The sequence below is a fragment of the Guillardia theta genome (assembly GCF_000315625.1).
Source record: "Guillardia theta CCMP2712 unplaced genomic scaffold GUITHscaffold_18, whole genome shotgun sequence".
Lineage (NCBI taxonomy): Eukaryota > Cryptophyceae > Pyrenomonadales > Geminigeraceae > Guillardia > Guillardia theta.
This window is the reverse complement of record NW_005434656.1, coordinates 1-19,475: the sequence shown is the minus strand read 5'-3', so window position 1 is coordinate 19,475 and position 19,475 is coordinate 1. Positions and strand designations below refer to the sequence as shown.

Genomic DNA, 19,475 nt, shown 5'->3' with positions numbered 1-19,475 from the left:
TCGAAGACTGCGGGTAGACGACATAAAACCAGGAATCAAGATACCTTATCAGAGGCGGATCCAAATACAGATTCTAGCAAAATCGAGGAAGCTCAGCACTTGCCCGAGGAATTCGATCTGGCACGACAGAACGTTGCAGCAGTGAAAATACAGTCAAGGGCAAGAGGTATGTCTCAACGGAAACAGATGGCAGAGAAAAAGAAACTTGGGGAAAATTCATGATCAGAATGTGCACAGTAGCAAAGTCGTGAAAGAGCGAAACTGAAATGAGTACAGAACCAAAGTTTACGTGTGGACCTGCAATACAAACAATTCTAGCATTTGAAAACTTCTCACGAAATTTTCACAACAACTTTACCAACAGTTTTTCCACTCAGCATGTGATCAACAGCATCGGCAATGTTTTCAAGCCCCTCAAAATGCTTTGAGTCAACTAGCACCTTGAGAGAATCCGCGCCGAGTTGCTCGAATACCTGCAAAAACAGACAATTTTGATGAAAAATGTATCTTTTGAATTCCCAATACCTTTTGCCTGCAAGACAAGACTGATTCGTGTGATGAAAAAAGCTTGCCGACGATTGTTTTGTTGTCTCTTTCAATTGTTTGTTGCTTCAACGGGCGTGAATTTCACAAAATTCGAAACAACTCTCAACCTTCCAAAAAATCGACGGTAAGTCGAAATCAAGCGTATGATGTGTTTCATCGCTTGCATTCGGGTTATGTGGATACTGTTCCAACTAGTTACGATATGAGAAAAAAACAGTTAAAGAAACACAAACCTCACTGATGTAACCGACCAAAACTAGTCGTCCTCCGGGTTTAAGATGAGAGAAGGCAGTGCGAAACATTTGTCCTCCAACATGCTCGATAACAAGATCCACTCCTTCGGGAAACTTCGACCGAAGAAACTGGACCATCATGTCATGTTTTAGCATGTAGCCGGGCTATCTCACCTCATCCAAATTCCTCGTCTTGTAATTGATGATATGATCACATCCTAGCTTGCACAACACCTGCGCTTTCTCTTTTGAGCTGCAGGTTCCGATCACATTGCATCCTGCTTGCTTCGCAAATTGCACAGCAAACGACCCTGCGGCACCGGCAGCTGCGGTTATCAGTATAGTCTGGCGTGGTGCAGCTCTTCCAGCATCCAAAACAGCCCCGTAAGCAGTGAGGCCTGATATCCTGCAAGCTACAGCTTCCGGATTGGCTGCTGGAACCTTGCATGTACGTCAAAGCTGTGCATAAACAACATCATGAACCACCTTCACCACAGATTCGCTCTTGTGCACAACATACTCTGAGAATGCTCCTCCGACGAACGCAACTGAGTCGCCGACCTCCACTTCCGCCACGTCCTTGCCTTTCTGAACTACCTTGCCAACTCCTTCCGCACCGAGGGGAAATCCAACAGCGGACTCTCTGTTCCTAGCAAACCAATGTTCTCCTCGAGCTCTGAATGTCTCGCATCCTCCATTCACACCTGCGTACTTGACTGACACATGTTACCTGACTACAGTGAAAGGGACACAATTTCACCTTCAATCAAAACCTCATCTGAACTTATTTGAGGAAACTCTTTCTCCCTCAACACCACCACCTCGCGAAAGCTGCTTCCTGCTTTGTCTGCCCAAAGTGCTCGATATGTATTAGGGAGTTTGATGTTGGAAGATTCACTATTTGCACGTGTGCATGAGATCTGTAGGCGTTTTTGAATATTGTGGAAATATTTGAGCCTTTCGCTTGGAAGCAACTTGGTGGAGATGAAAGATTGCGATGGTCTGGATAGAAGGCACACCAGGAAACTTCGCCAAATGATGCTGGACTTCAATGCCGGTATCATGTTGTTTCCCTTGTCCTAGAAAGAAGCACCCTCCTTTGTATCTATGCCAAACATCTATCTCTAACTTCGTTTTTTCAATCCAATATATTGATTAGCTCGACCATTTGTTTTACTTTATCCGCTGCGGTACTGCCGTGACTACCGTACTGATGACCCAGTAATTATGGGGTCCCAACTCACTGAGTAACCTGGGGGTAGGGTGATGCGAGAGTCTATTTCGGGTGCAGCAGGAAAGCGCAATGAGCCGCGTTTGAGACAGCATGGATCACGCAGACAGACAATCATCAGGTCCAAGGACACGGTGTCCTTGGACCTGATGATTTTCTGTGTTGACAGGATAGATCTCAGGCCTCTCAGATTGTTTCCGTCGAAATTTCAAGGCGTGACGCGGTGCAGCAAGCAAGAGTGGTTGGAGAATGATCAGACTGTTGAAGCAGACAGCAGAATTTGTTTTGATCACAAACTAGATTTAGTGCAAGTCAAGTTTGAAGGAGCAGCACACTGCCACTGTCTTGGGACGATGGGGCATTAGCTATGTGCATAATAGATATTCATTCCTAACACCACTTCTGTTTTTTCTTATTATCGTGTTAGAAAGCTGATATTGTCACAAGATGTTCGCTCTTCTTGCGCTCACGCAACTCGGATTGAAGCCATGCGTGGTTGTGAATGGAACAAATGAGCATAAGAGCTGGCTCGTCAAGACGGTATGCTTCGTGATTGCATAGTGTGTTGGATGTTCTGATTGTTTATTTTCAGTGGGTAAGTTCGATGCATGATTATTAAATTTCCATTGAAATTATGCTTTTTCTTTTCAACTACTTTATGCATCAGTCTGTAGGCCAAGACTTTGTAAGTTGCAATTTCTTTGTAGATAAGAATTTTGTGTAACAAATTTACCTCAGACGACTGGTATGTGCTCCAAGCCAGCAGGCGCTGCACCTGCTGAAGGTCGTATTTTTTGACGAAAACTTCTGATATGGTCTTGGGGATTTGTAATCATGAGCAACAGGCGGCGATGAAGATTACAGCAACCCGATGGTGCAGCCTTAAATGAGTTCAAGTTTCTTCATCAGTGCCAGAAAGCATGTTCTCTACGAAAGAATCCCCAAGTTTTACTTCAATGCAACATATCAATGAATCGATTTGAATTCGTTCAGTTCCCCTTGCTGCACGGTCACTGAGATGCTATACGAAATAACTCGTAGATTGTGACATCTGTAACATGAGGATATTTCTTGCTCTTGAAGTTCACGACCTTTACCTAGAAACATCGTTAGGTCTGATTGACAAACACTCTTCAGTCACATCAAAGTCCTGCTTGACCTCGTCCCAGAAGCGAAACCTTGTAACAGTGATTAGTCGGAGTGAAATGCATGACTGAAGTTACTCTTCGGAATGTCGAGGTCTGTGAGCTATGAGAGCTTTCTTGCCAGTGCCAGTATAATATCGCAACGTCTGGATCTCAAAATGAGTTCATTTGTGTACCAGCATGATTTCAAACGACCTCCACCAGAGGCGCAAAACAGTGTGGCTCGTATACAATATCTGATCCAAGAATGAGATCAAACCCTCCTGGTGTTGTTTTTAAGTGTCCCAAGTTCTCTCCCCATCTAAGAGCTGCCACGTTGACGTCTTTCTGAGGATTCCTTGCTGACTTCTGCGAGCTCTGAGAGGACAAAAGAGGACCATTGGCCTCAATATTTGCACTTATCAACTCAATCTAGAGGACACGATTACCACAGCCGCCTCATCCATTCAAACACTCTCAGACATGCTCATGAAGATCCGTGATGGTGACACGTGCGGCTCCAAGGCAATAGCAGCTAACGCCAACAATTCCTTACGCAGGATGAGCGCCTTGGGTTCAAGGTGATGACATCTGACCTGTTCCTGCTCCCAACTCCAGGCAGGATTTTCCTTGGACCTGCAGGCATCATGGAATACCAGGAAAAGTTGAGACAAGACCTCATGGCTGCTGGATGACAAATATTCTGTTAGGATAAGACCACCATCCCAGATCTAGAGAGCAATCAGATATCTCGTCGGTTACCCTGATCGTTCCACACCTTTCCTGGAATTCCACTATCTGGATTCTCCAGTATCACTTTAACAAGTCAGAATTGGCCGTAATAGAAAACAAATTTCACCGACTGCGCTGTCAAGATGAGGCAAGTCGATTCCCCTTCCGCTCATGCATCTGAACCAAAAGGTCAGGCAAGTTTGCTTATATCATCATGAATAGTCACCCAGCAAGCCCCGTGCTGAAGGGAGTGATACTTCCAACCTTTGCCAATTTTGAGAGCTTGTCATGAAACGAAAGGATACCTCAGCCAATACAGTAATTGGAAGCGACATAAGTGTCAGCACTGTCCGCCCCATGACGCCCTCCCCCTTCTTTAAGCGAACGCATAATGTTGCTCTCGATCGAATTTCTGCAGAAGAATTGTCAGCCTGTAAGTCTGAAAGATTTGAGGACGAACTCATGCGTTCACTGCCAACGAATCTCAGATCGAATGTTGCTCTCCCTCTCGTGTCCAAGGTGAGCTTCTCACAATCATCAAATAATGGCTTGCACTTGACACATTCCTTACATTGTTGTCATTTTTGACTTCGAGTTTGACTTCTGGATCATCGCCGATCATTGACACTTCTATGCAGGCTAGGTCCGACTGTACAATTATCCAGTAAATATCATAAACATTTGTGATGTACTCAAATTTCCTGAGATGACTTAGAAAATTCTCTGTGACTGAAGAGGCCGAATTCATTGGCAACATAAACTGATATTTCGAAGAATCTTTCCTAAAATTTTGCAGGAATTTCATATTCTTGCTTTTCTCGTCGCTAATGATCACCTTTGAAACTTCCGATGGCGGTAAAGTGCGGAAGTTAAGACGAAGAATCTGCAGATCGTCACATGGCAGAGAAGCAAGGAAGTCAACAAGTTGCCTGTTCTTTACTGAACAAATGGCTTGGAACCGGTTGTTCCTCTGAGTTCTTCTCCTATATCGCTCGTCATGAGGAACGAGATGTGGAGTATTGGAGGTGACCTGGTTCAAAACACGCTGAAGTCTTCTTTTCAGCTCCAGTCCCTTCGTTGCAATTGGCGACCCCCAACTGCATCCTGCTCAGCTTTGACGGCCTCTCACTGAGCAAGAAGTTCACTCTGCTCGCTTCAGCAAAGCCTCGACATCTTGCAGACTTTCTGCATGTCTTCCAAGACTTTCAAGGCCCAGGCTAACTCAAAGTCAGCGCACATTCAGCGTCAACGTCAGCGTTCACCCTCTTCGAAGAAGAGCCTTGTCCAGCATAGGATCCATGGCAAGAGCAGATGTACAATCTTTGACAGCTTCAGCATCGTATCCTGAAGCAAGATATGCTGCTGCTCTGCCAAATGATAAGAAGCTCGAAAACGCAAGAAAACAATTACCTATTGCTCAGGTATTTGCAGAGATGCTGGTGAGCTTCTTGAGTTTGTTGCGCATGCAGCTCAAGCAGGACAATTGCATCGCTATATTGTGAGCATGCTTCGTCAAATCTCTTGTTTCTGTACAGCAAGTTTCCTTCTTCATTCCGCTTCTCTGCAGTCAGGATGTCTTGTTCGAGCGACATAATCCCGGAGGTGATGCTGTTTGCGGCAGCTGTGACACAGAACAGCACAAGAAGAAGCTTGAAGAAAGTACGGCTGATCAGTGATCAATGCACAGCCTCTTCGAGCATATCACCACCTCGACACTCTTGATAGAACTAGTATGGCAGAGGTGAGCAGATTCATCCAGATGCAAGCAGACAAACAGCTTGAACCTGACAGTCGAAACGTCATCCTTTTCCATTAGCCAGACACTGGAACCTTCCACATCACTCTCCCACTGCATCGGCTTCTTGCAAGATGTGTCCTTCTACGACTGAAGAAGCTCTGGACAAGCCTAGCTTTGCCATCGGTTGATCATTGGCTACTGGTTCTAATCCCTATGTCTCATGCTTACAAACGCTTGTACTGGCTCTCTTCTTCGATCTCATTCTTCAGCATTGCCGCTCACCGTCGCAATCTGGATCAATCTTGTGTCCATAGGCAAGCCGTATCGTATCTCCTAAAGCCCACCCCCTTACCCTACCCCCATCTACCTCCTACCCAACCATTTTACTGACAATTCATCATGTACCCCTGTTTGTTCCTGACCCATTACAGAAAGAACAACCCTACCCTCCGCTGTGTAGACCCCCAACCCCCCTCATCTTTGCTATTCCACCCCAATCCTAGAAGGGGGCCGGACATGGCGCATGCGCTTCGAGGCAGTGGAGGAAAAGGAGCGTGAGGCGAGCAGGTGTGAGCGTCGCGACTGGTTTGCTGTCCCTTCCTTTTCTTCTCTTGTGTAGCTCCCCTCCCTCCCTGCGTTCCTTGCTTCTGTCCCCTATCCACATTCCTCTCGGCAACAAGTTACATATGCCGCACAGAATGTCTGGAACCAGATGGCTGCCTGTCATCCTTATTTCAGCTGCTTTGTCCGGCTCCAACACGCATGTCGAGTGTTTTATTCCTACAGTTTTGCGAGGGAAAGGTTCGCTGTCAAGCCCTTGGAGATGTATTCCTCCCCTTTCACAGCAACGCGCAACAGGATCCTGCAGGCCGAAGGTCGCTGGCACATTTCGAAGAGGAGCATCGATGCCTATCCGAGCTGCCGTCCAACAAGATGACGATGACCAACTCCGAAAGCAGTTCGATGATCTGTTGGAGAAGTCAGGCCGTGATTCTGGGATGAAGAAGCTTAAGGCACCGAAAGGGTCTTGGGCTTCAATGAGCGGCGGCAAGAAGGAAGAAGCGAAAAAAGATTTGGTGACGAAGGGCGAAAGCTCGAGAGAAGAAAGTGTTGAAGAAACCACCAAGATGCAGGCCAAGCCAAGTATTCCTTCTTATGCTCAGATGGACGCGTACTTGAAAGGCAAGAAAACAGAGCCATTGGAAGAGCACAAGGATGCTGAGGCTGCTAAGACCCCGAACCTGGTCCGTCCGTCCTACAGCATCTCAAAGTCAGCCAGCAACACTGATAGTACCAACGTCGTCTCTGTGAAATCCTTCGAGGAAGGAGACGACGTTCCTCTCGATCTGTTCCAGCAGCTGGTTGATAATGAGGATAAGCCCATTGATCTCAGCGAGTTGGAGTCGATGGGGAAGAAACTCTTGCTGATTGTTCCCGAGCCTTCACGGCACTCAGGATCCGCATCAGACAACTGGACAAAGCTGCTCATCGACATCCAGAACAAGCTTGGAAGCCGTCTCCCAGCTGTCAGCTGTATCGCTGTATCGCCCGAGCCCAGGTGAGCAATAGTTGAATTCGAGGCGGAGAGCATGACGTTTAAGCTTGCAGCGGATTGCACGTGAAGATGCTCAACAAATTCAAACTGAAGCTCTTTTCTTTCGTCTCTGATCCCGATCGGCGGCTTATGCATGCTCTCAAGTTGTGGGATCCCAAGGCTGCTGGAACCGGGGTGACAATGGAGCGACAGACGTTCATCATCGACGTATCGAGCAAAAGATTCGTGAAGATCTTGCGGCAAGAGCCTTTCCTGGGTCACGCAGATATTGTCCGGGACTCTCTGATTGCGTTGAGCGGCATGCAGGAGGATGATACTTCGACTGGGACGGAGGTCCTCAGCGGACCACCTCTGCGTGCATTTGGCGCAAAGGAGGAGGGAGGAGCGATGGAGAGCACACAGACGGATCCGGTATCTAGTTCGTCGATTGAAGAGGTACAGCTGGAGCAAATCATGGACAAACCGCAGAGGATGGGAGAAAGCTTAATAGTGCAGGTAGTCATCGACGTCGACGAGGATTTGGTCGGAGTGATCATCGGGAAGAAGGGAGCAACTATCCGTCAGCTGCAGGAGGACACCGGAGCCAAAATCAAGATTGAAACCACCCCAATGTGTCGAGCGTTGATCAGAGGAACGAGGGAACAATGCAAGCTTGCGATCGAGCAGATCGAAGAAATGACATTAAACCTTCAAATGATTTCGCTCGATGTCCCTCAAAGCTTTGCAAAAAGTCGGGTGAATTTCAAGAAGCTTGCAGAGGTGAGAGAGCAGCTGAATGCTGACATTCGCCTTGAAAAAGGAGAGCAAAATGAGAATCTACGGTGGATTGTGCGAGGACGCGACTTGGATGAAGAAGAGGTCAATGTACTCCTCAACTCGGTGCTGGAGAGTTCTATGCCTCAAGACGTGTTTGTCTACGAGCACGGAAATGACCAGCTGCTTGTCCGCAGCCTGTTAGGAATGAAAGGAAGCTTCATCAAGCAGCTCGAAGAGGAGGCAGGACTCACCCTTCGCTTCCGAAACGATGGAAAAACGATTTCCTTCACTGCTTTCGGATCGCCGGAGGTGATAGAGCAACTTAGGTCTCGTTTCAAAGAGCGAATGGCCTCCATGGTCGAGGAAATTCTTCCTCTTCAAGACGAAGAAATCAATACCTTGCTCGCTAATGGTGGTAAGAACGTACGCAAAGTTGAGGAAGGTTGCGAAGCCTTGGTAAGCATTGAACGAGAACCTTCCATGCAGATGCGCGTGCGAGGAGAAAAAGAAGAGGTCAAGAAAGCGATTGATACCGCCAGGATGGTTCTGGGCATGCAAGAGAGCGACATGCTGCTTATCCCAAACAATCTATGCCGCATGCTTGTTGGACCCAGAAGAGCGAATCTCAATTGGCTAGAGGAGGAGGCGGGCTGCTTCTTCAACGTGAAGAACCAGGGCAACGAGATCTATCTGCAGATTAGCGGCAACGAGGAACAGCGAGCAGCGGGCGCAAACATGGTGAAGGAGCTTCTGTATTCCAATTCGAGCAAGTACACGGCCACGAAGAAATTGAGTAGTGATTTGGTCGCTGAGCTGCTGCGCCGGAAAGGAATGAAGATGCGAGAGATCGAAACAAGTACGGGCACGTACATCTCTGCTATCAAGCTTCAAGATGAAGATGGCGTAGAGGACCAAGAAGGAAATTTTTCTGGTATTCTCTTGCGCGGCACACCTGATGCCATCAATCGTGCGTTTGCAATGATAGAGGAGCGGCTGGAACAGTCGGTGGATGAACTGCTGCTTGATGAAATACTCGGGAAGGAAGCCTCTGTCTTTGAGCTTCGCGCCCTGATCGGCTTTAAGGGGCAAAAGATAGCAGAGATTGAGCAGCAGACAGGAGCGATCGTGAGGATCGATCAGGGTGAAAGGCCGCGATTGAGGATCTCGGGGTCTCAAGTGGAGAAAGACAAGGTGGTAAAGCTCATCCGCGAGTGGCTGAGCGGCTCCAAGACAGAATTCATGCCGTTGGACAAGAGCATGCACGGAAGTCTCATCGGTGTCAGGGGGAGGGTCGTTCGATGGATGGAAGAGAGGAGCGGTGCTAGGATCTCCTTCCAGACGGACAAAGAGACTGCAGAGATAGGAATGCTCGTGTGTGGATCAGAGCAGCAATGCTCTGCCGCCATCGAGCTTGCTCGTGACATCCTGGAAAACGAAAAGTTCGAGCATTTCTTCCTCCCAGCCTCCAGCTTTGGTGCGATCCTGGGTCCAAAGGGCAAATACGTAAAGGAGATCGAGATGATGTCAGGAGCTCGTGTGCACGTGCTGGACGATTACAATTCGATGGAGATGTCACGTTTTGGAGTGAATGTGCAGGAGATTCTGTCGCAGAAATCAAAAGAGGACATGGCGATCATTGTCAAGGGATCCAACGAGCAGAGGAGGCTGGCACGAGATCTTATCAGTGATTTCCTTGAGGCTTCTGGTGTCGACGTTCACACTTTTAGCCATGAAGATTTTGATTCTATCTCAAGTGTACGGGGGTCCTTCATCGTTATGCTGGAAGAAGAGTGCTCGGTGATGGCAAAGCTGAACTTCAAGAATTCAACCATTGAGATCAAAGGCAAAGAGAAAGACAGGCGAGCAGCATTTGAGAAGATCCGTCATTATCTTGCTTTGGAAGAACAGGAGATTCTTTTCGAAGCTGAATTTCCTGTCATCATGCTAAGGAGCTTCATCGGCCTCAATGGCAAGAATGTGAAGGAAGTTGAGAAGCGAACTGGTTGCTGGATACGCGTCGTATCAGAGAGCAGGTTTCATCTCATTCTCAAGGGGGATGCGGAGGCTCGAGGTCGGGTAGTCAAGGAGGTGGATGAATGGAAGAGAAACAACCAGCACGAGCGCTTCCCAATGGAGGAGAGCAAGCATTACGCCATCATCGGCAAGCAAGGCGCTACGATTCATAAGATTGAACAAGAGTCCAACACAGTGATATGCTTCTCGACCACCCCTGAGCCAGCTATGATCGTATTCGGCAAAGAGGAGGATAGGAAAGTTGCCTTTGCATTGGCGCAGCAGGTCGCACAGGGAAATTCTCGCGAGCAAGACGTCATGACGATTCCTCGAGAACTACACGCGTTGATTATCGGCATGAATGGGAAGAGCATCAAGAAAGTTGAGCAGGACAGCGGTGCTCGTGTTCAGATCAAAGGCATCGATGTGGACAACTGCATCATCACTGGAACCGACGTTCAGAGGTCAGCGGCTATGCGAATGCTGCAGGACATGGTTCGGGGGCATGGAACCTCGAAAGTCCCTTGCGAAGAGCGGCTGCATCGCGTCATTATCGGCCCTCGCGGCAGCACGGTGACGTGGATCGAGAAGCGAAGCTCAACGGTCATTAGCTTCATGGGAGGGTCCCAGCCGTGCGTGGTGATCAAAGGGGCGGAGGATGACAGAGCGCAAGCAGTTTCCTTGGTGGAGGAGGTACGTTTTCCCTGTGTGTCGCCTGCTTTAAGATTTCCTTTTCCTATAGATCCTCAAGGAAGAAATTGAAGAGAAATTTTACGTCGAGCAACGCTACCATGGGTAAACCAACCTGGACCCGGCTAACTTGCTCTCTACTTGTTGCTACCTATCTCTTTGCTCTTTCCCTTCTGCTTTCTCTCTCTTTTCTCTCTCCTCTCCTTTCCTTTTCACTTTCTCCGTATTCGATCTTCTGTTGTCGATTGTTCACGTTGGTTTTTCAATTCTGTTTGTGTTTTCGGTTTGTCTTCCTTTTCTTCTTTATTATTCCTTGATCTGTTCTTAAGAGTGTATCTGTTTATTCCGGTGCCTGGCTAAGAGGATCTGCAGATACCTGATCGGACCAGGGGGCTCGCGGATCAGGGAGATAGAGGACACTACTGGGACGAGGATCGACATAAGCGACGAGGAGCCAGTGATTGTCATCACTGGCCTCCGAGTCTGTCGAGATGAAGCTTGGGAGCTCATCCAAGCGAAGATGGATGAGATGGACGCGGCACAGCAAGAGTAAAGAGTACTTTAGGAGACATGTAAATGAATTCGTTTCTTTACAAATAGTTAACTTCTTCCGCCTGCGCTGGAATATTTGCTCCTTCCTACCATTTCATGATGTTTCTCGGCAGATTGGCTCTCGATGAACCAAGATCATCATATCTGAACTGAAGAAAGTCCTACTAATCTTTGAGATTTGTTAGATAATACTTGAAGTTTCGAGTAGTGGTAACAGATTGCAATTGCATTCGTATGGTTGGACCTGCTTAGAAAGCTTTGCTTTCTAGCTCCTTCGCTGCTTGTATTGACCCGTGACCGTACTTGCAATGGACACGAGATACACATTTCGTTGGCAAGAACCGGGGCCGAGACATTCTCACATTTGCTGCTTAGTTCTTCTCTGCGGCCCTTTGCTGATTGCGAACGAAAGAAAAGTATTGACTAGCTTGACCTCTGAAGACATGCTTTTATAACGTTAAAACAATTTGTTGGTACCGAATGAAGTATGAACTTTTATTTTAGAACTGTTGAACTCGTGATACAATAGTTTTCAAGACAACAACCTCTGGACGGATTACGTGCAGGGATAGACGAAATGAGACTCGTTGGACACGACAGAGACAACATGGGAGAGCGTTGGCGGGAGAGGGCGGGGGGAGGGGGAGGGGGAGGGGGAGGGAGACAAGAGAAAGAGTGAGAAGCATGTGGGCGAGGGAGAGTAGTACAGCAAGAACAACATTGAAAGCAAATGGACGGAGGTGGATGGTTGTTGTGGCAAGAGAAGCATGGTAGATTTAGATTAGTCATCTTCTTTGGACTAGTGACACCACATGTGTGATTCTCGATTTAGAGTTAATAACCACAACCACCTCCCCACCACCACCCTGCCCTGCCTTGCTATCCTTCCCTTCGCCATCAAATCTCTTGGACGATAAATGACAGCATTCTGTTTACTAACGAAAATCAGTACATGGTAGGACTTGGCTTAGGGCTTGGCAGTATTTCACTAGAATACTGATCGAAGGAAGGATAATAATCCCTCTGCATGCTGGGCTTCTGTCTTTTGCCTGAAACCAAAGCAACTCAACTGGAACATAATGCTGAACCCAAGATCGAAGCATTAGATTTGGTCCACGTACCAAGGCAAAAACAAAGAATCTCTGGTGCCTGTTTTTGTTGTGCTCTTGCAAAGAAGGCATGTGATGAGGAACGCCCTTGCACGAGGTGATTGACGTTTGCATTGTTTTGATTGAAAGTCACAAGATGTAGATGTCTCAGATTGTCGTTGACGTGCAGAGACCAGCGATCGTCATCGCCTTACAGGAATCAAGCAGATGTTATAGTTAGCGCCTTTTGTTCCTATTCAACTATGTATGACCCGTCTGCCACAGTTGGAAGGGGGAAAGAAGGTGATCAGACGTCAGATAAGCCGAGGAGCCGCTTGCTATGCTTGTGCTGGCAAAATCTCATTTCATACATGTTGATATTTGTTCAGGTGCAAAGGCTAAGACTGGATGCGACCTCTTCAGACCTTGTTCTCATTGCGTTCGCAAGGGTGAGATAGTGTTACATCGGCACATTCTAGTTGATGTGTGTGTGTGGATGATCAGGTTTGTCGTGTTCATCTCGTCAGAACTCAGGCTCAATATGGAATTATACTGGCAACGTGCAAAGTATTCCTTCCCGTGAAAGCGAAAGGAAGAACCTTTCGATTCAATCCATTCTTGCTCCACCACCTGAGTTACCAACCTTCGTGCAAACGTGTTCGGCTTTGTCTTCACATTCGTTCTCATCTGGAATTAAAGGGCATCGGTTAATTTCACATACGATGGGCTTTCAGTCTTCCGATACTTATCATGTGCTTGTTCATCCCAGTTTTCCGTCGAATCCTGAGAGGGGATTTTCAAAGGTGAGACATCGAACTCATATTGTCAAAGGTGACAACATACAGGAGTCAGGGATTGCTCCTTTACAAACCAGGATTGCGTCAACCAACATTTCTGCGATGACGGTAGAGGATTTGATTTATTTTCACGCAAGGCATTGATCGCAACTTTTTAAAGGAAGGGCTCCTTCCTTTGCCGAAACCATGGATTGGTAGGTTTTCTTGTTCTTCTATTTTTTTTTAGATTGTGGCGGTTAATTCAGAGTCGTTCCATTTTTCATGCCATCCCCAGGTGCTTCAACAGAGATACCGATGCATTCCACATTAGCAGGCGCGATTAATTTCGCAACAATAGCAGGTATGCCCTGTGCTTCTTAGTCCGAGTCTCAGACGATTACTTACACGAGTTCGTTCAGGAGCTCGATCAATGAATGTCACACACAACACAGGGCGACAGGAAGCACAAGAACGGATCGCTGCTGACGTGCTTGCGACTTTGAGTCAGGCCGGGCAGGCCCAGCCTGAGGCAGTAAATAAAAGATAATCAAGTTGCCTGAACTTAGCCAGATCGATCTGAGATTTTATTAGCAAGTCAGGGGCTTGGCGCTGCGGCAGGTCTCCGATGATTCTGGCTGCTGCACTGCAGGTCCCGGAGTCCGAGCTGAGTTCGACTCAGCGGTCCCGGAATCGGCGGGCCTGACGAACTCAGGCCGGAAGTTACGAGGCCCGGCTTGTTTGTCGCTCAATGGTTCATTAAATGCTGCGGAGTCCCTGGCGGAGTCCGAGGCTTGCACTGCCCGGGGCAGGACTCCGGGAGTGCCGCTGTGCCTTAGAGTCCCTGTTAGAGCAGCTGTTAGAGTCCCAGTTAGAGTCCTTGATCAATAGGTCAAGGTGGGGACGAGGGTTCACAGCAAGTTTGGGTCGGAATGTCGGGAAAGGCGCTGCTGAAGGTGCTGCAAGGGCTTGTAGCAGACCAACATACTCTACCACGAATGATGCGATGTCTTCACACGGCAAAGTTGGATTGTCACAATCTTTGACACAATCATTTGTCACTCTGGCTGCAGTTGGTGTAGAATCCAAGGCTCGCCGGACTTGAGGTTTTCTGGAGAAATTGCAGATCTTACAAAATTGAAAGACCCTGTACTATTTCTGTCCAAGTTATGTGTGGTTTGATATTCAACAGAATGCGCTTATAGAAGGTCTGGGCGAGGTGATCGATGCGCTTCCATCGAATATTGAGTTGGAATCATTGCTTCGTTTGGTTTGCTTGCTCTGGCAGGATCCGGTCTGTCTCTGAATAGTGGATCGTCCCGCAGGATCACAACGACTTTCTAGGACCATCAGTTATGAAGCAGAGCGCAATTGTGGTTCGTTTGGACATGTATGGTTAATCAAATTGAAAACATTGCAGCTCTTGCAGCATCCTTCGCCATTCGTCCAGACGTTTCCCAATGGGCTGATGCACGAATTGAACATGCAACCGGGTCCCTCGAGCTCGCATTTGAATGCTTTGTACCTTATTCAAGCAGAACAGGTGATGCACTTTTTCGGAGAGCAGAGATAGCAGATCATTTTCCAATCCTTTTCCCACCACTTTCCAGGTTCAGCAGTTTCTGACCCCGTAAGCAATTACTACTGAAGAATGCTGCAGGAAGGTTGTTCAAAGGCCCCAGAATGGAACTAATCTGCAAAGGATCCTTGTGATGATTACGTGAAGATATCTTTCGTTGAATTTGTTTCGTAGTGATTGACGCGCAGTTCTAGAGGAGAATGGCCGAAAGATTTTTTTGATGATATTACAACAGAGAAGTAAAGTTTTCAAATTTGTGTGTCATGACTGCCTGAAGTGACAATTATGATGAACAAGAGAAAGGTTCAGAATGGATTGACAAGGCCGTTGGGTTCCTGTATGATACATCTCCTTCTCCTGCCACTGCCTTGTCGCTGGGAGAGTTATTTTGTAAAGCAAAAAATTGACTCGCCTGCCAAATAACAATAAGAAGGGAAGATTGGGCGGAGCGTTCTTGTAATTCAGCCTCAACGTCTGAATATTAGAGTAGGAGGTGGAAGGTGTCTAAAGAATTCCGGTTCTTGCTATGGGATCTAGGTAGATCATCCAAGTCAAATAGGTGAGGACTCAGTTGAACTCGAGGACAAAACACACACAGGAGAGAATAACTCCCAGAGTGCGAAGGAGCTGAGTAAGAAAATGCAGAGTGAAGGATTGGACACAGCTTCATTGAAAAAGTTCAGACCCAGGTTTCCTCATCTCACAAAACGTGAATGGGTGCAATCACTTTGTTCTCAAACACATCCTCGCGTACCTAATTCAGTCCTTCCAACTTGAGGTCGTGCTGCTACAAGAGGCAAGGGTCTCGGACCGTGACGAGAACAGCTTAAGGAGGATGATCAAGGAGAACTGGGCCTGTTACAGAATCTTCCTAGCTAGGGCCTGCAAAGATCAATGCCAAGAAGGGAAAGGGGACCTGGTTGGTTGCTTCCAAACAAATTTCCAAATCGAGTGTTTTCGATCTTTAAAATGCCGCAAGGATCAACATGCGGAGAGCCCCATGATATTCCCCCTCGTCTCTATCACAACAAAAGCAGACGAGACTCTCAAGAAATTCCTTGCAGACCTTTCCGCACATCGAACGCTCTCACATAAGCAGACAAGCTAAGAAGGGAGGCTCTTCACTTTCTCAATATGGTAGACTCAGGAGTTGATAGAGGCAAAACTGGCCCACCAGACGAGGACACCTTACCCAACATCATTCTTCAATCTCGGACGGTAGACGGCTGTGTGATAGGGGGAGCAGCAAATCACAGAGCACTAACAGCTAATGCCACGAGTGATTTTTATAGTTCAAACAGCTTTCTAAGTAAGGTTCTTCAGTGTGATGTAAGTCTTCGGGTTTAGGGTTTAGGGTTTAGCCTCGCCGGGGTTTAGCTCACTGGCAGAGTCGAGAGCCTGGTTTAGGGTTTAGGGTTTAGGGTTTAGGTTTAAGTTTATGCAACAGATGGAGGAGGCCAAGAAGCAGAATGTCGAGACATACATCGGCACCGAAGGCACCGCCGTCAGGAGACCTCCCTTGGACTCCGAGGCTCACAGTAGACTCAGTCGATAGAGTCGACAAGGCCATCATGTGGAAAGCACCATACAGATCCGAGGTAGCACGAGCAGACGACATCTCAGTGAGTCAGGGCAAGGGAGGGAGCCTTAGGCCCGGGTTTAGGATTTAGAGTTTAGGATTTAGGGCCGGCCCTTAGTAAGAGCATGGCCGGCCCTTAGTAAGAGCTTGGCTGGCCCTTAGTAAGAGCATGGCCGGCCCTTAGTAAGAGCATGCTGCCCTGCGGCGCGTAGGGAGAGCGCAAGGGGACCGGTGGAAGCTGCGAGCAAGAGGTTTGTATCATCGTTCAAAAAGCTTTCTAAGCATGGTACTACAGTATGATGAGAGCGTTCGCAACCTGCTGTATCGGAGATCATGCCAATACCCGCAGGGTGAGCGCTCTGGAGGCCACGTCGAGGAGGCCGACCTCGTCGAGAAGGTGAAGAGCTTCGCGAAGCGGTATCCGAATAGTCGGACAGCTTATGCTTGCAGAGCTGAGGGGGGATGCACTCCCGACGCTATCGTTTAGGGTTTAGGGTTTAGGAGGCGCCGTTATTTTCGGCAGCATGGCTCCTCGTCAGGTGTAGGGGAAGCCGCCAGGGCGCCAAGGAAGCTGCAAGCGAGAGGTTTGTATACTTCAAATAGCTTTCTAAGTATGGTTCTTCAGTATGATGAAAATGTTCGCAACCTGCTGTATCGGAGATCATGCCAATACACGCAGAGCGGACTTGTGGATGCCTCTGTCCTCGAAGCTGATCTCGTCGAGAGGGTGAAGAGCTTCGCGAAGCGTTATCCGAACAGCAGGACAGCCCAGGCTTGCAAGGCTGTGGAGGGGTGACCCCCGACGCTATCGCAGAAGCCATCCGCTCGACATGTCAGCAGGCACGACGTGAGCTTCTACAAGAAGCGATGACTGGATGGAGTGACGCATCCAGAGAGTGGTTTATGCAGCAGATTGAAGAAGCCAAGAAGGAGAAGGTCGAGACATACACCGCCTCAGCAGGCAACGAGGTGACTTCCTTCATCTCCATGACTCTCCTGGGCATCTCCTCGGTGTATGTCAACCATGAAGAAAAGCTAAAGAAGAAATTCGAAGAAATTGGACTGATCGTAGACTCAGTGCAAGAGAGTAAAGCAATCATGTGGAAGGCTCCGTATAGACCCGAGATAGCGAGTGCTGAGGAGATCCCGGTGACTGTTTCCTTCCTCCGCAATGCACAAGCGGATGTGAGCATCGTGCACGATCGATCTTTCAAGATTCGAGCCAAGAGAGGACCCTGGGGCAAAGGGGGCAGCTTGGCAGAGCTGACTCACCTGTTAACCTTTGGCGGCATGACAACGGCTGAGATAGCTGCCGTCTATCGCTATCAGCTGCTGCGCCAGTCCCTTGCAGCGGTCCAACTCCAGCCGCTGGCAGGCATGCTGGTCGCTGGGGCGCCAGGACAGCAAGTCCACAAAGGCTTAGGTCAGAAAGGCTTCGTCGCTGTAGGGGCCAACGTCATCTGGAGACAGAGGGAGGTGGAGTGGATCGTCTCCTCGAGCTGCCCAGAGGCGAATGATACAGCATTTCGAGCTTTCCGAGAGAGCGAAGCGATGGAGGGAGTACACCTGACTCTGTTCAGCGAGGACCCGAAGATCAGAGAGGCGCTCGCAGTCGAGTTGACAGCTGATCGCTTTGTGTCCAGAAATAAGTTGAAGAAGGCATCAAGACTGCAGAAGAAGGCAGGCGGCAAGGACGGCAAGGAGATCAAGATCATCATCAAGTCGACGGCGGCATCTGGTCGCTTCACGAGGAAGGAGATGGAGGGGCTGTGCAACGGCGGCAACACGTCCATCGCAAGAGTCAAGAGAGTCCTGTTGGAGATCGCTAACAGGCTCGAGATCAAAGTTGAAGGCATCGACATGGAGGAGGATTTGAACACCAAGTCCTGGAACGGGTCCAAGCTATGCATCCTCCTCGGCTCCACGGAGGATGCTCGACGCATGATGAAGGAGCTGCCCTTCTATCTCGAAGGCGCAGCAACCAAGCTCGAAGCAGTCGGCTTCGACAAGGAGCCTGGCACCAGCGACGCAGCGCAGCGACAGGAGGAGAGCGAGGGAGAGTGGCTGGAGTTTACAGACCTGGAGAGGATCACAATGGAGGCAGCATCTCCGTCAAGCCAAGAGGACATGCAGCTCGTCAGCGAGCTGTCAGCAGTCATCGAAGATGCAACTTCTTTGAACGAGGCGGGGACGAGCGAGCCGATCAAGCTGGTCCTGGACAAGGCCGTTGGCAACCTCCACGACACCTTCTACTCTCCGGGGAGCCTGGAGTTCATGTCGCTGGGAGAGTGGGCGAAGATGCCAGAGGAGCAGGGAGTGGGGCGCAACGTTCTCAAGGAGAAGCTGGGGAAGTGGCTGCAGAGCAAGCGCTGGACTCGCGTGCAAGGAGAGAGCAAGAAGGCAAGGAGGGGCAGCGCGTTCTCGCCACGGGCAACGGCAGCTGCTGAGCTTGAGCAGGAGGCGGAGAGCGACGACATAGAGCGTCGATCTCTTAGCCTCCTGTTCATAGCACTGAGTAAATTCGCAGAGATGCATGTGCTGGCCTGCTCGCTGAAGGTGGACAAGAAGGACCGACTGCGAGTGGAGATGAGGGAAGATGACGAAGAAGAGGAAGACATGGAGGAAGAGCAAGGCGAGGGCGAGGAAGAAGACGGGGCGAGCCCGTACCGAGCTTGAGCTGAGCCCAAGGTAAGGAGAGAAGGTAGGAGGCGACCGAAGGCCAAGGTGAGGAGAGGCAACTCTCCTGACTGAGGCTGAGGAAGCTGAATGGAGGACGAGTAGGTGGCGACCGAAGGCCAAGGTGAGGAGAGGCAACTCTTCTGACTGAGGCTGAGGAAGCTGAATGGAGGTAGAGTAGGTGGTGACCGAAGGCCAAGGTGAGGAGAGGCAACTCTCCTGACTGAGGCTGAGGAAGCCAAGAGAAGACAGCAGAAGTAGAGAGTAGAAAGACGCCTCAGAAGCAGGGTTCGCATTGTAGGCCGTGTACTTAGGGTTTAGGGTTTAGGGTTTAGGAGGCGCCGTTATTTTCGGCAGGCGCCGTTATTTTCGGCGAGGCGCCGTTATTTTCGGCAGGCGCCGTTATTTTCGGCAGGCGCCGTTATTTTCGGCAGGCGCCGTTATTTTCGGCAGGCGCCGTTATTTTCGGCAGGCGCCGTTATTTTCGGCAGGCGCCGTTATTTTCGGCAGGCGCCGTTATTTTCGGCAGGCGCCGTTATTTTCGGCAGCATGGCTCCTCGTCAGGTGTAGGGGAAGCCGCCAGGGCGCCAAGGAAGCTGCAAGCGTACCG

General features: G+C 49.0%; 3 protein-coding genes across 3 annotated transcripts; 1 reads left to right on the top strand and 2 right to left on the bottom strand.

Annotated features, from left to right (window-relative positions):
* Nucleotides 1-47: 47 nt before the first annotated feature.
* Nucleotides 48-1,843, bottom strand: GUITHDRAFT_85698 (hypothetical protein; the record flags this gene model as incomplete). Its single annotated transcript, XM_005836152.1, has 5 exons — nucleotides 48-567; nucleotides 739-908; nucleotides 954-1,220; nucleotides 1,263-1,495; nucleotides 1,540-1,843. The coding sequence occupies 5 exons, from the start codon at nucleotides 1,841-1,843 to the stop codon at nucleotides 333-335; spliced, it is 1,209 nt and encodes a 402-aa protein (XP_005836209.1). The 3' UTR covers nucleotides 48-332.
* Nucleotides 1,844-3,611: 1,768 nt separating this feature from the next.
* Nucleotides 3,612-5,876, bottom strand: GUITHDRAFT_104758 (hypothetical protein; the record flags this gene model as incomplete). Its single annotated transcript, XM_005836151.1, has 13 exons — nucleotides 3,612-3,685; nucleotides 3,731-3,770; nucleotides 3,812-3,865; nucleotides 3,913-3,950; nucleotides 3,994-4,043; nucleotides 4,093-4,130; nucleotides 4,438-4,567; nucleotides 4,702-4,749; nucleotides 4,826-4,963; nucleotides 5,012-5,083; nucleotides 5,129-5,233; nucleotides 5,277-5,531; nucleotides 5,833-5,876. 13 exons carry the CDS (start codon nucleotides 5,874-5,876, stop codon nucleotides 3,612-3,614), a joined length of 1,086 nt encoding a protein of 361 aa, XP_005836208.1.
* A 247-nt stretch (nucleotides 5,877-6,123) lies between these two features.
* GUITHDRAFT_162106 (vigilin) lies at nucleotides 6,124-11,212 on the top strand. The gene is made up of 4 exons (XM_005836433.1): nucleotides 6,124-7,162; nucleotides 7,213-10,621; nucleotides 10,671-10,723; nucleotides 10,991-11,212. Exons 1-4 carry the CDS (start codon nucleotides 6,291-6,293, stop codon nucleotides 11,169-11,171), a joined length of 4,515 nt encoding a protein of 1,504 aa, XP_005836490.1. The 5' UTR covers nucleotides 6,124-6,290; the 3' UTR covers nucleotides 11,172-11,212.
* Nucleotides 11,213-19,475: the final 8,263 nt, after the last annotated feature.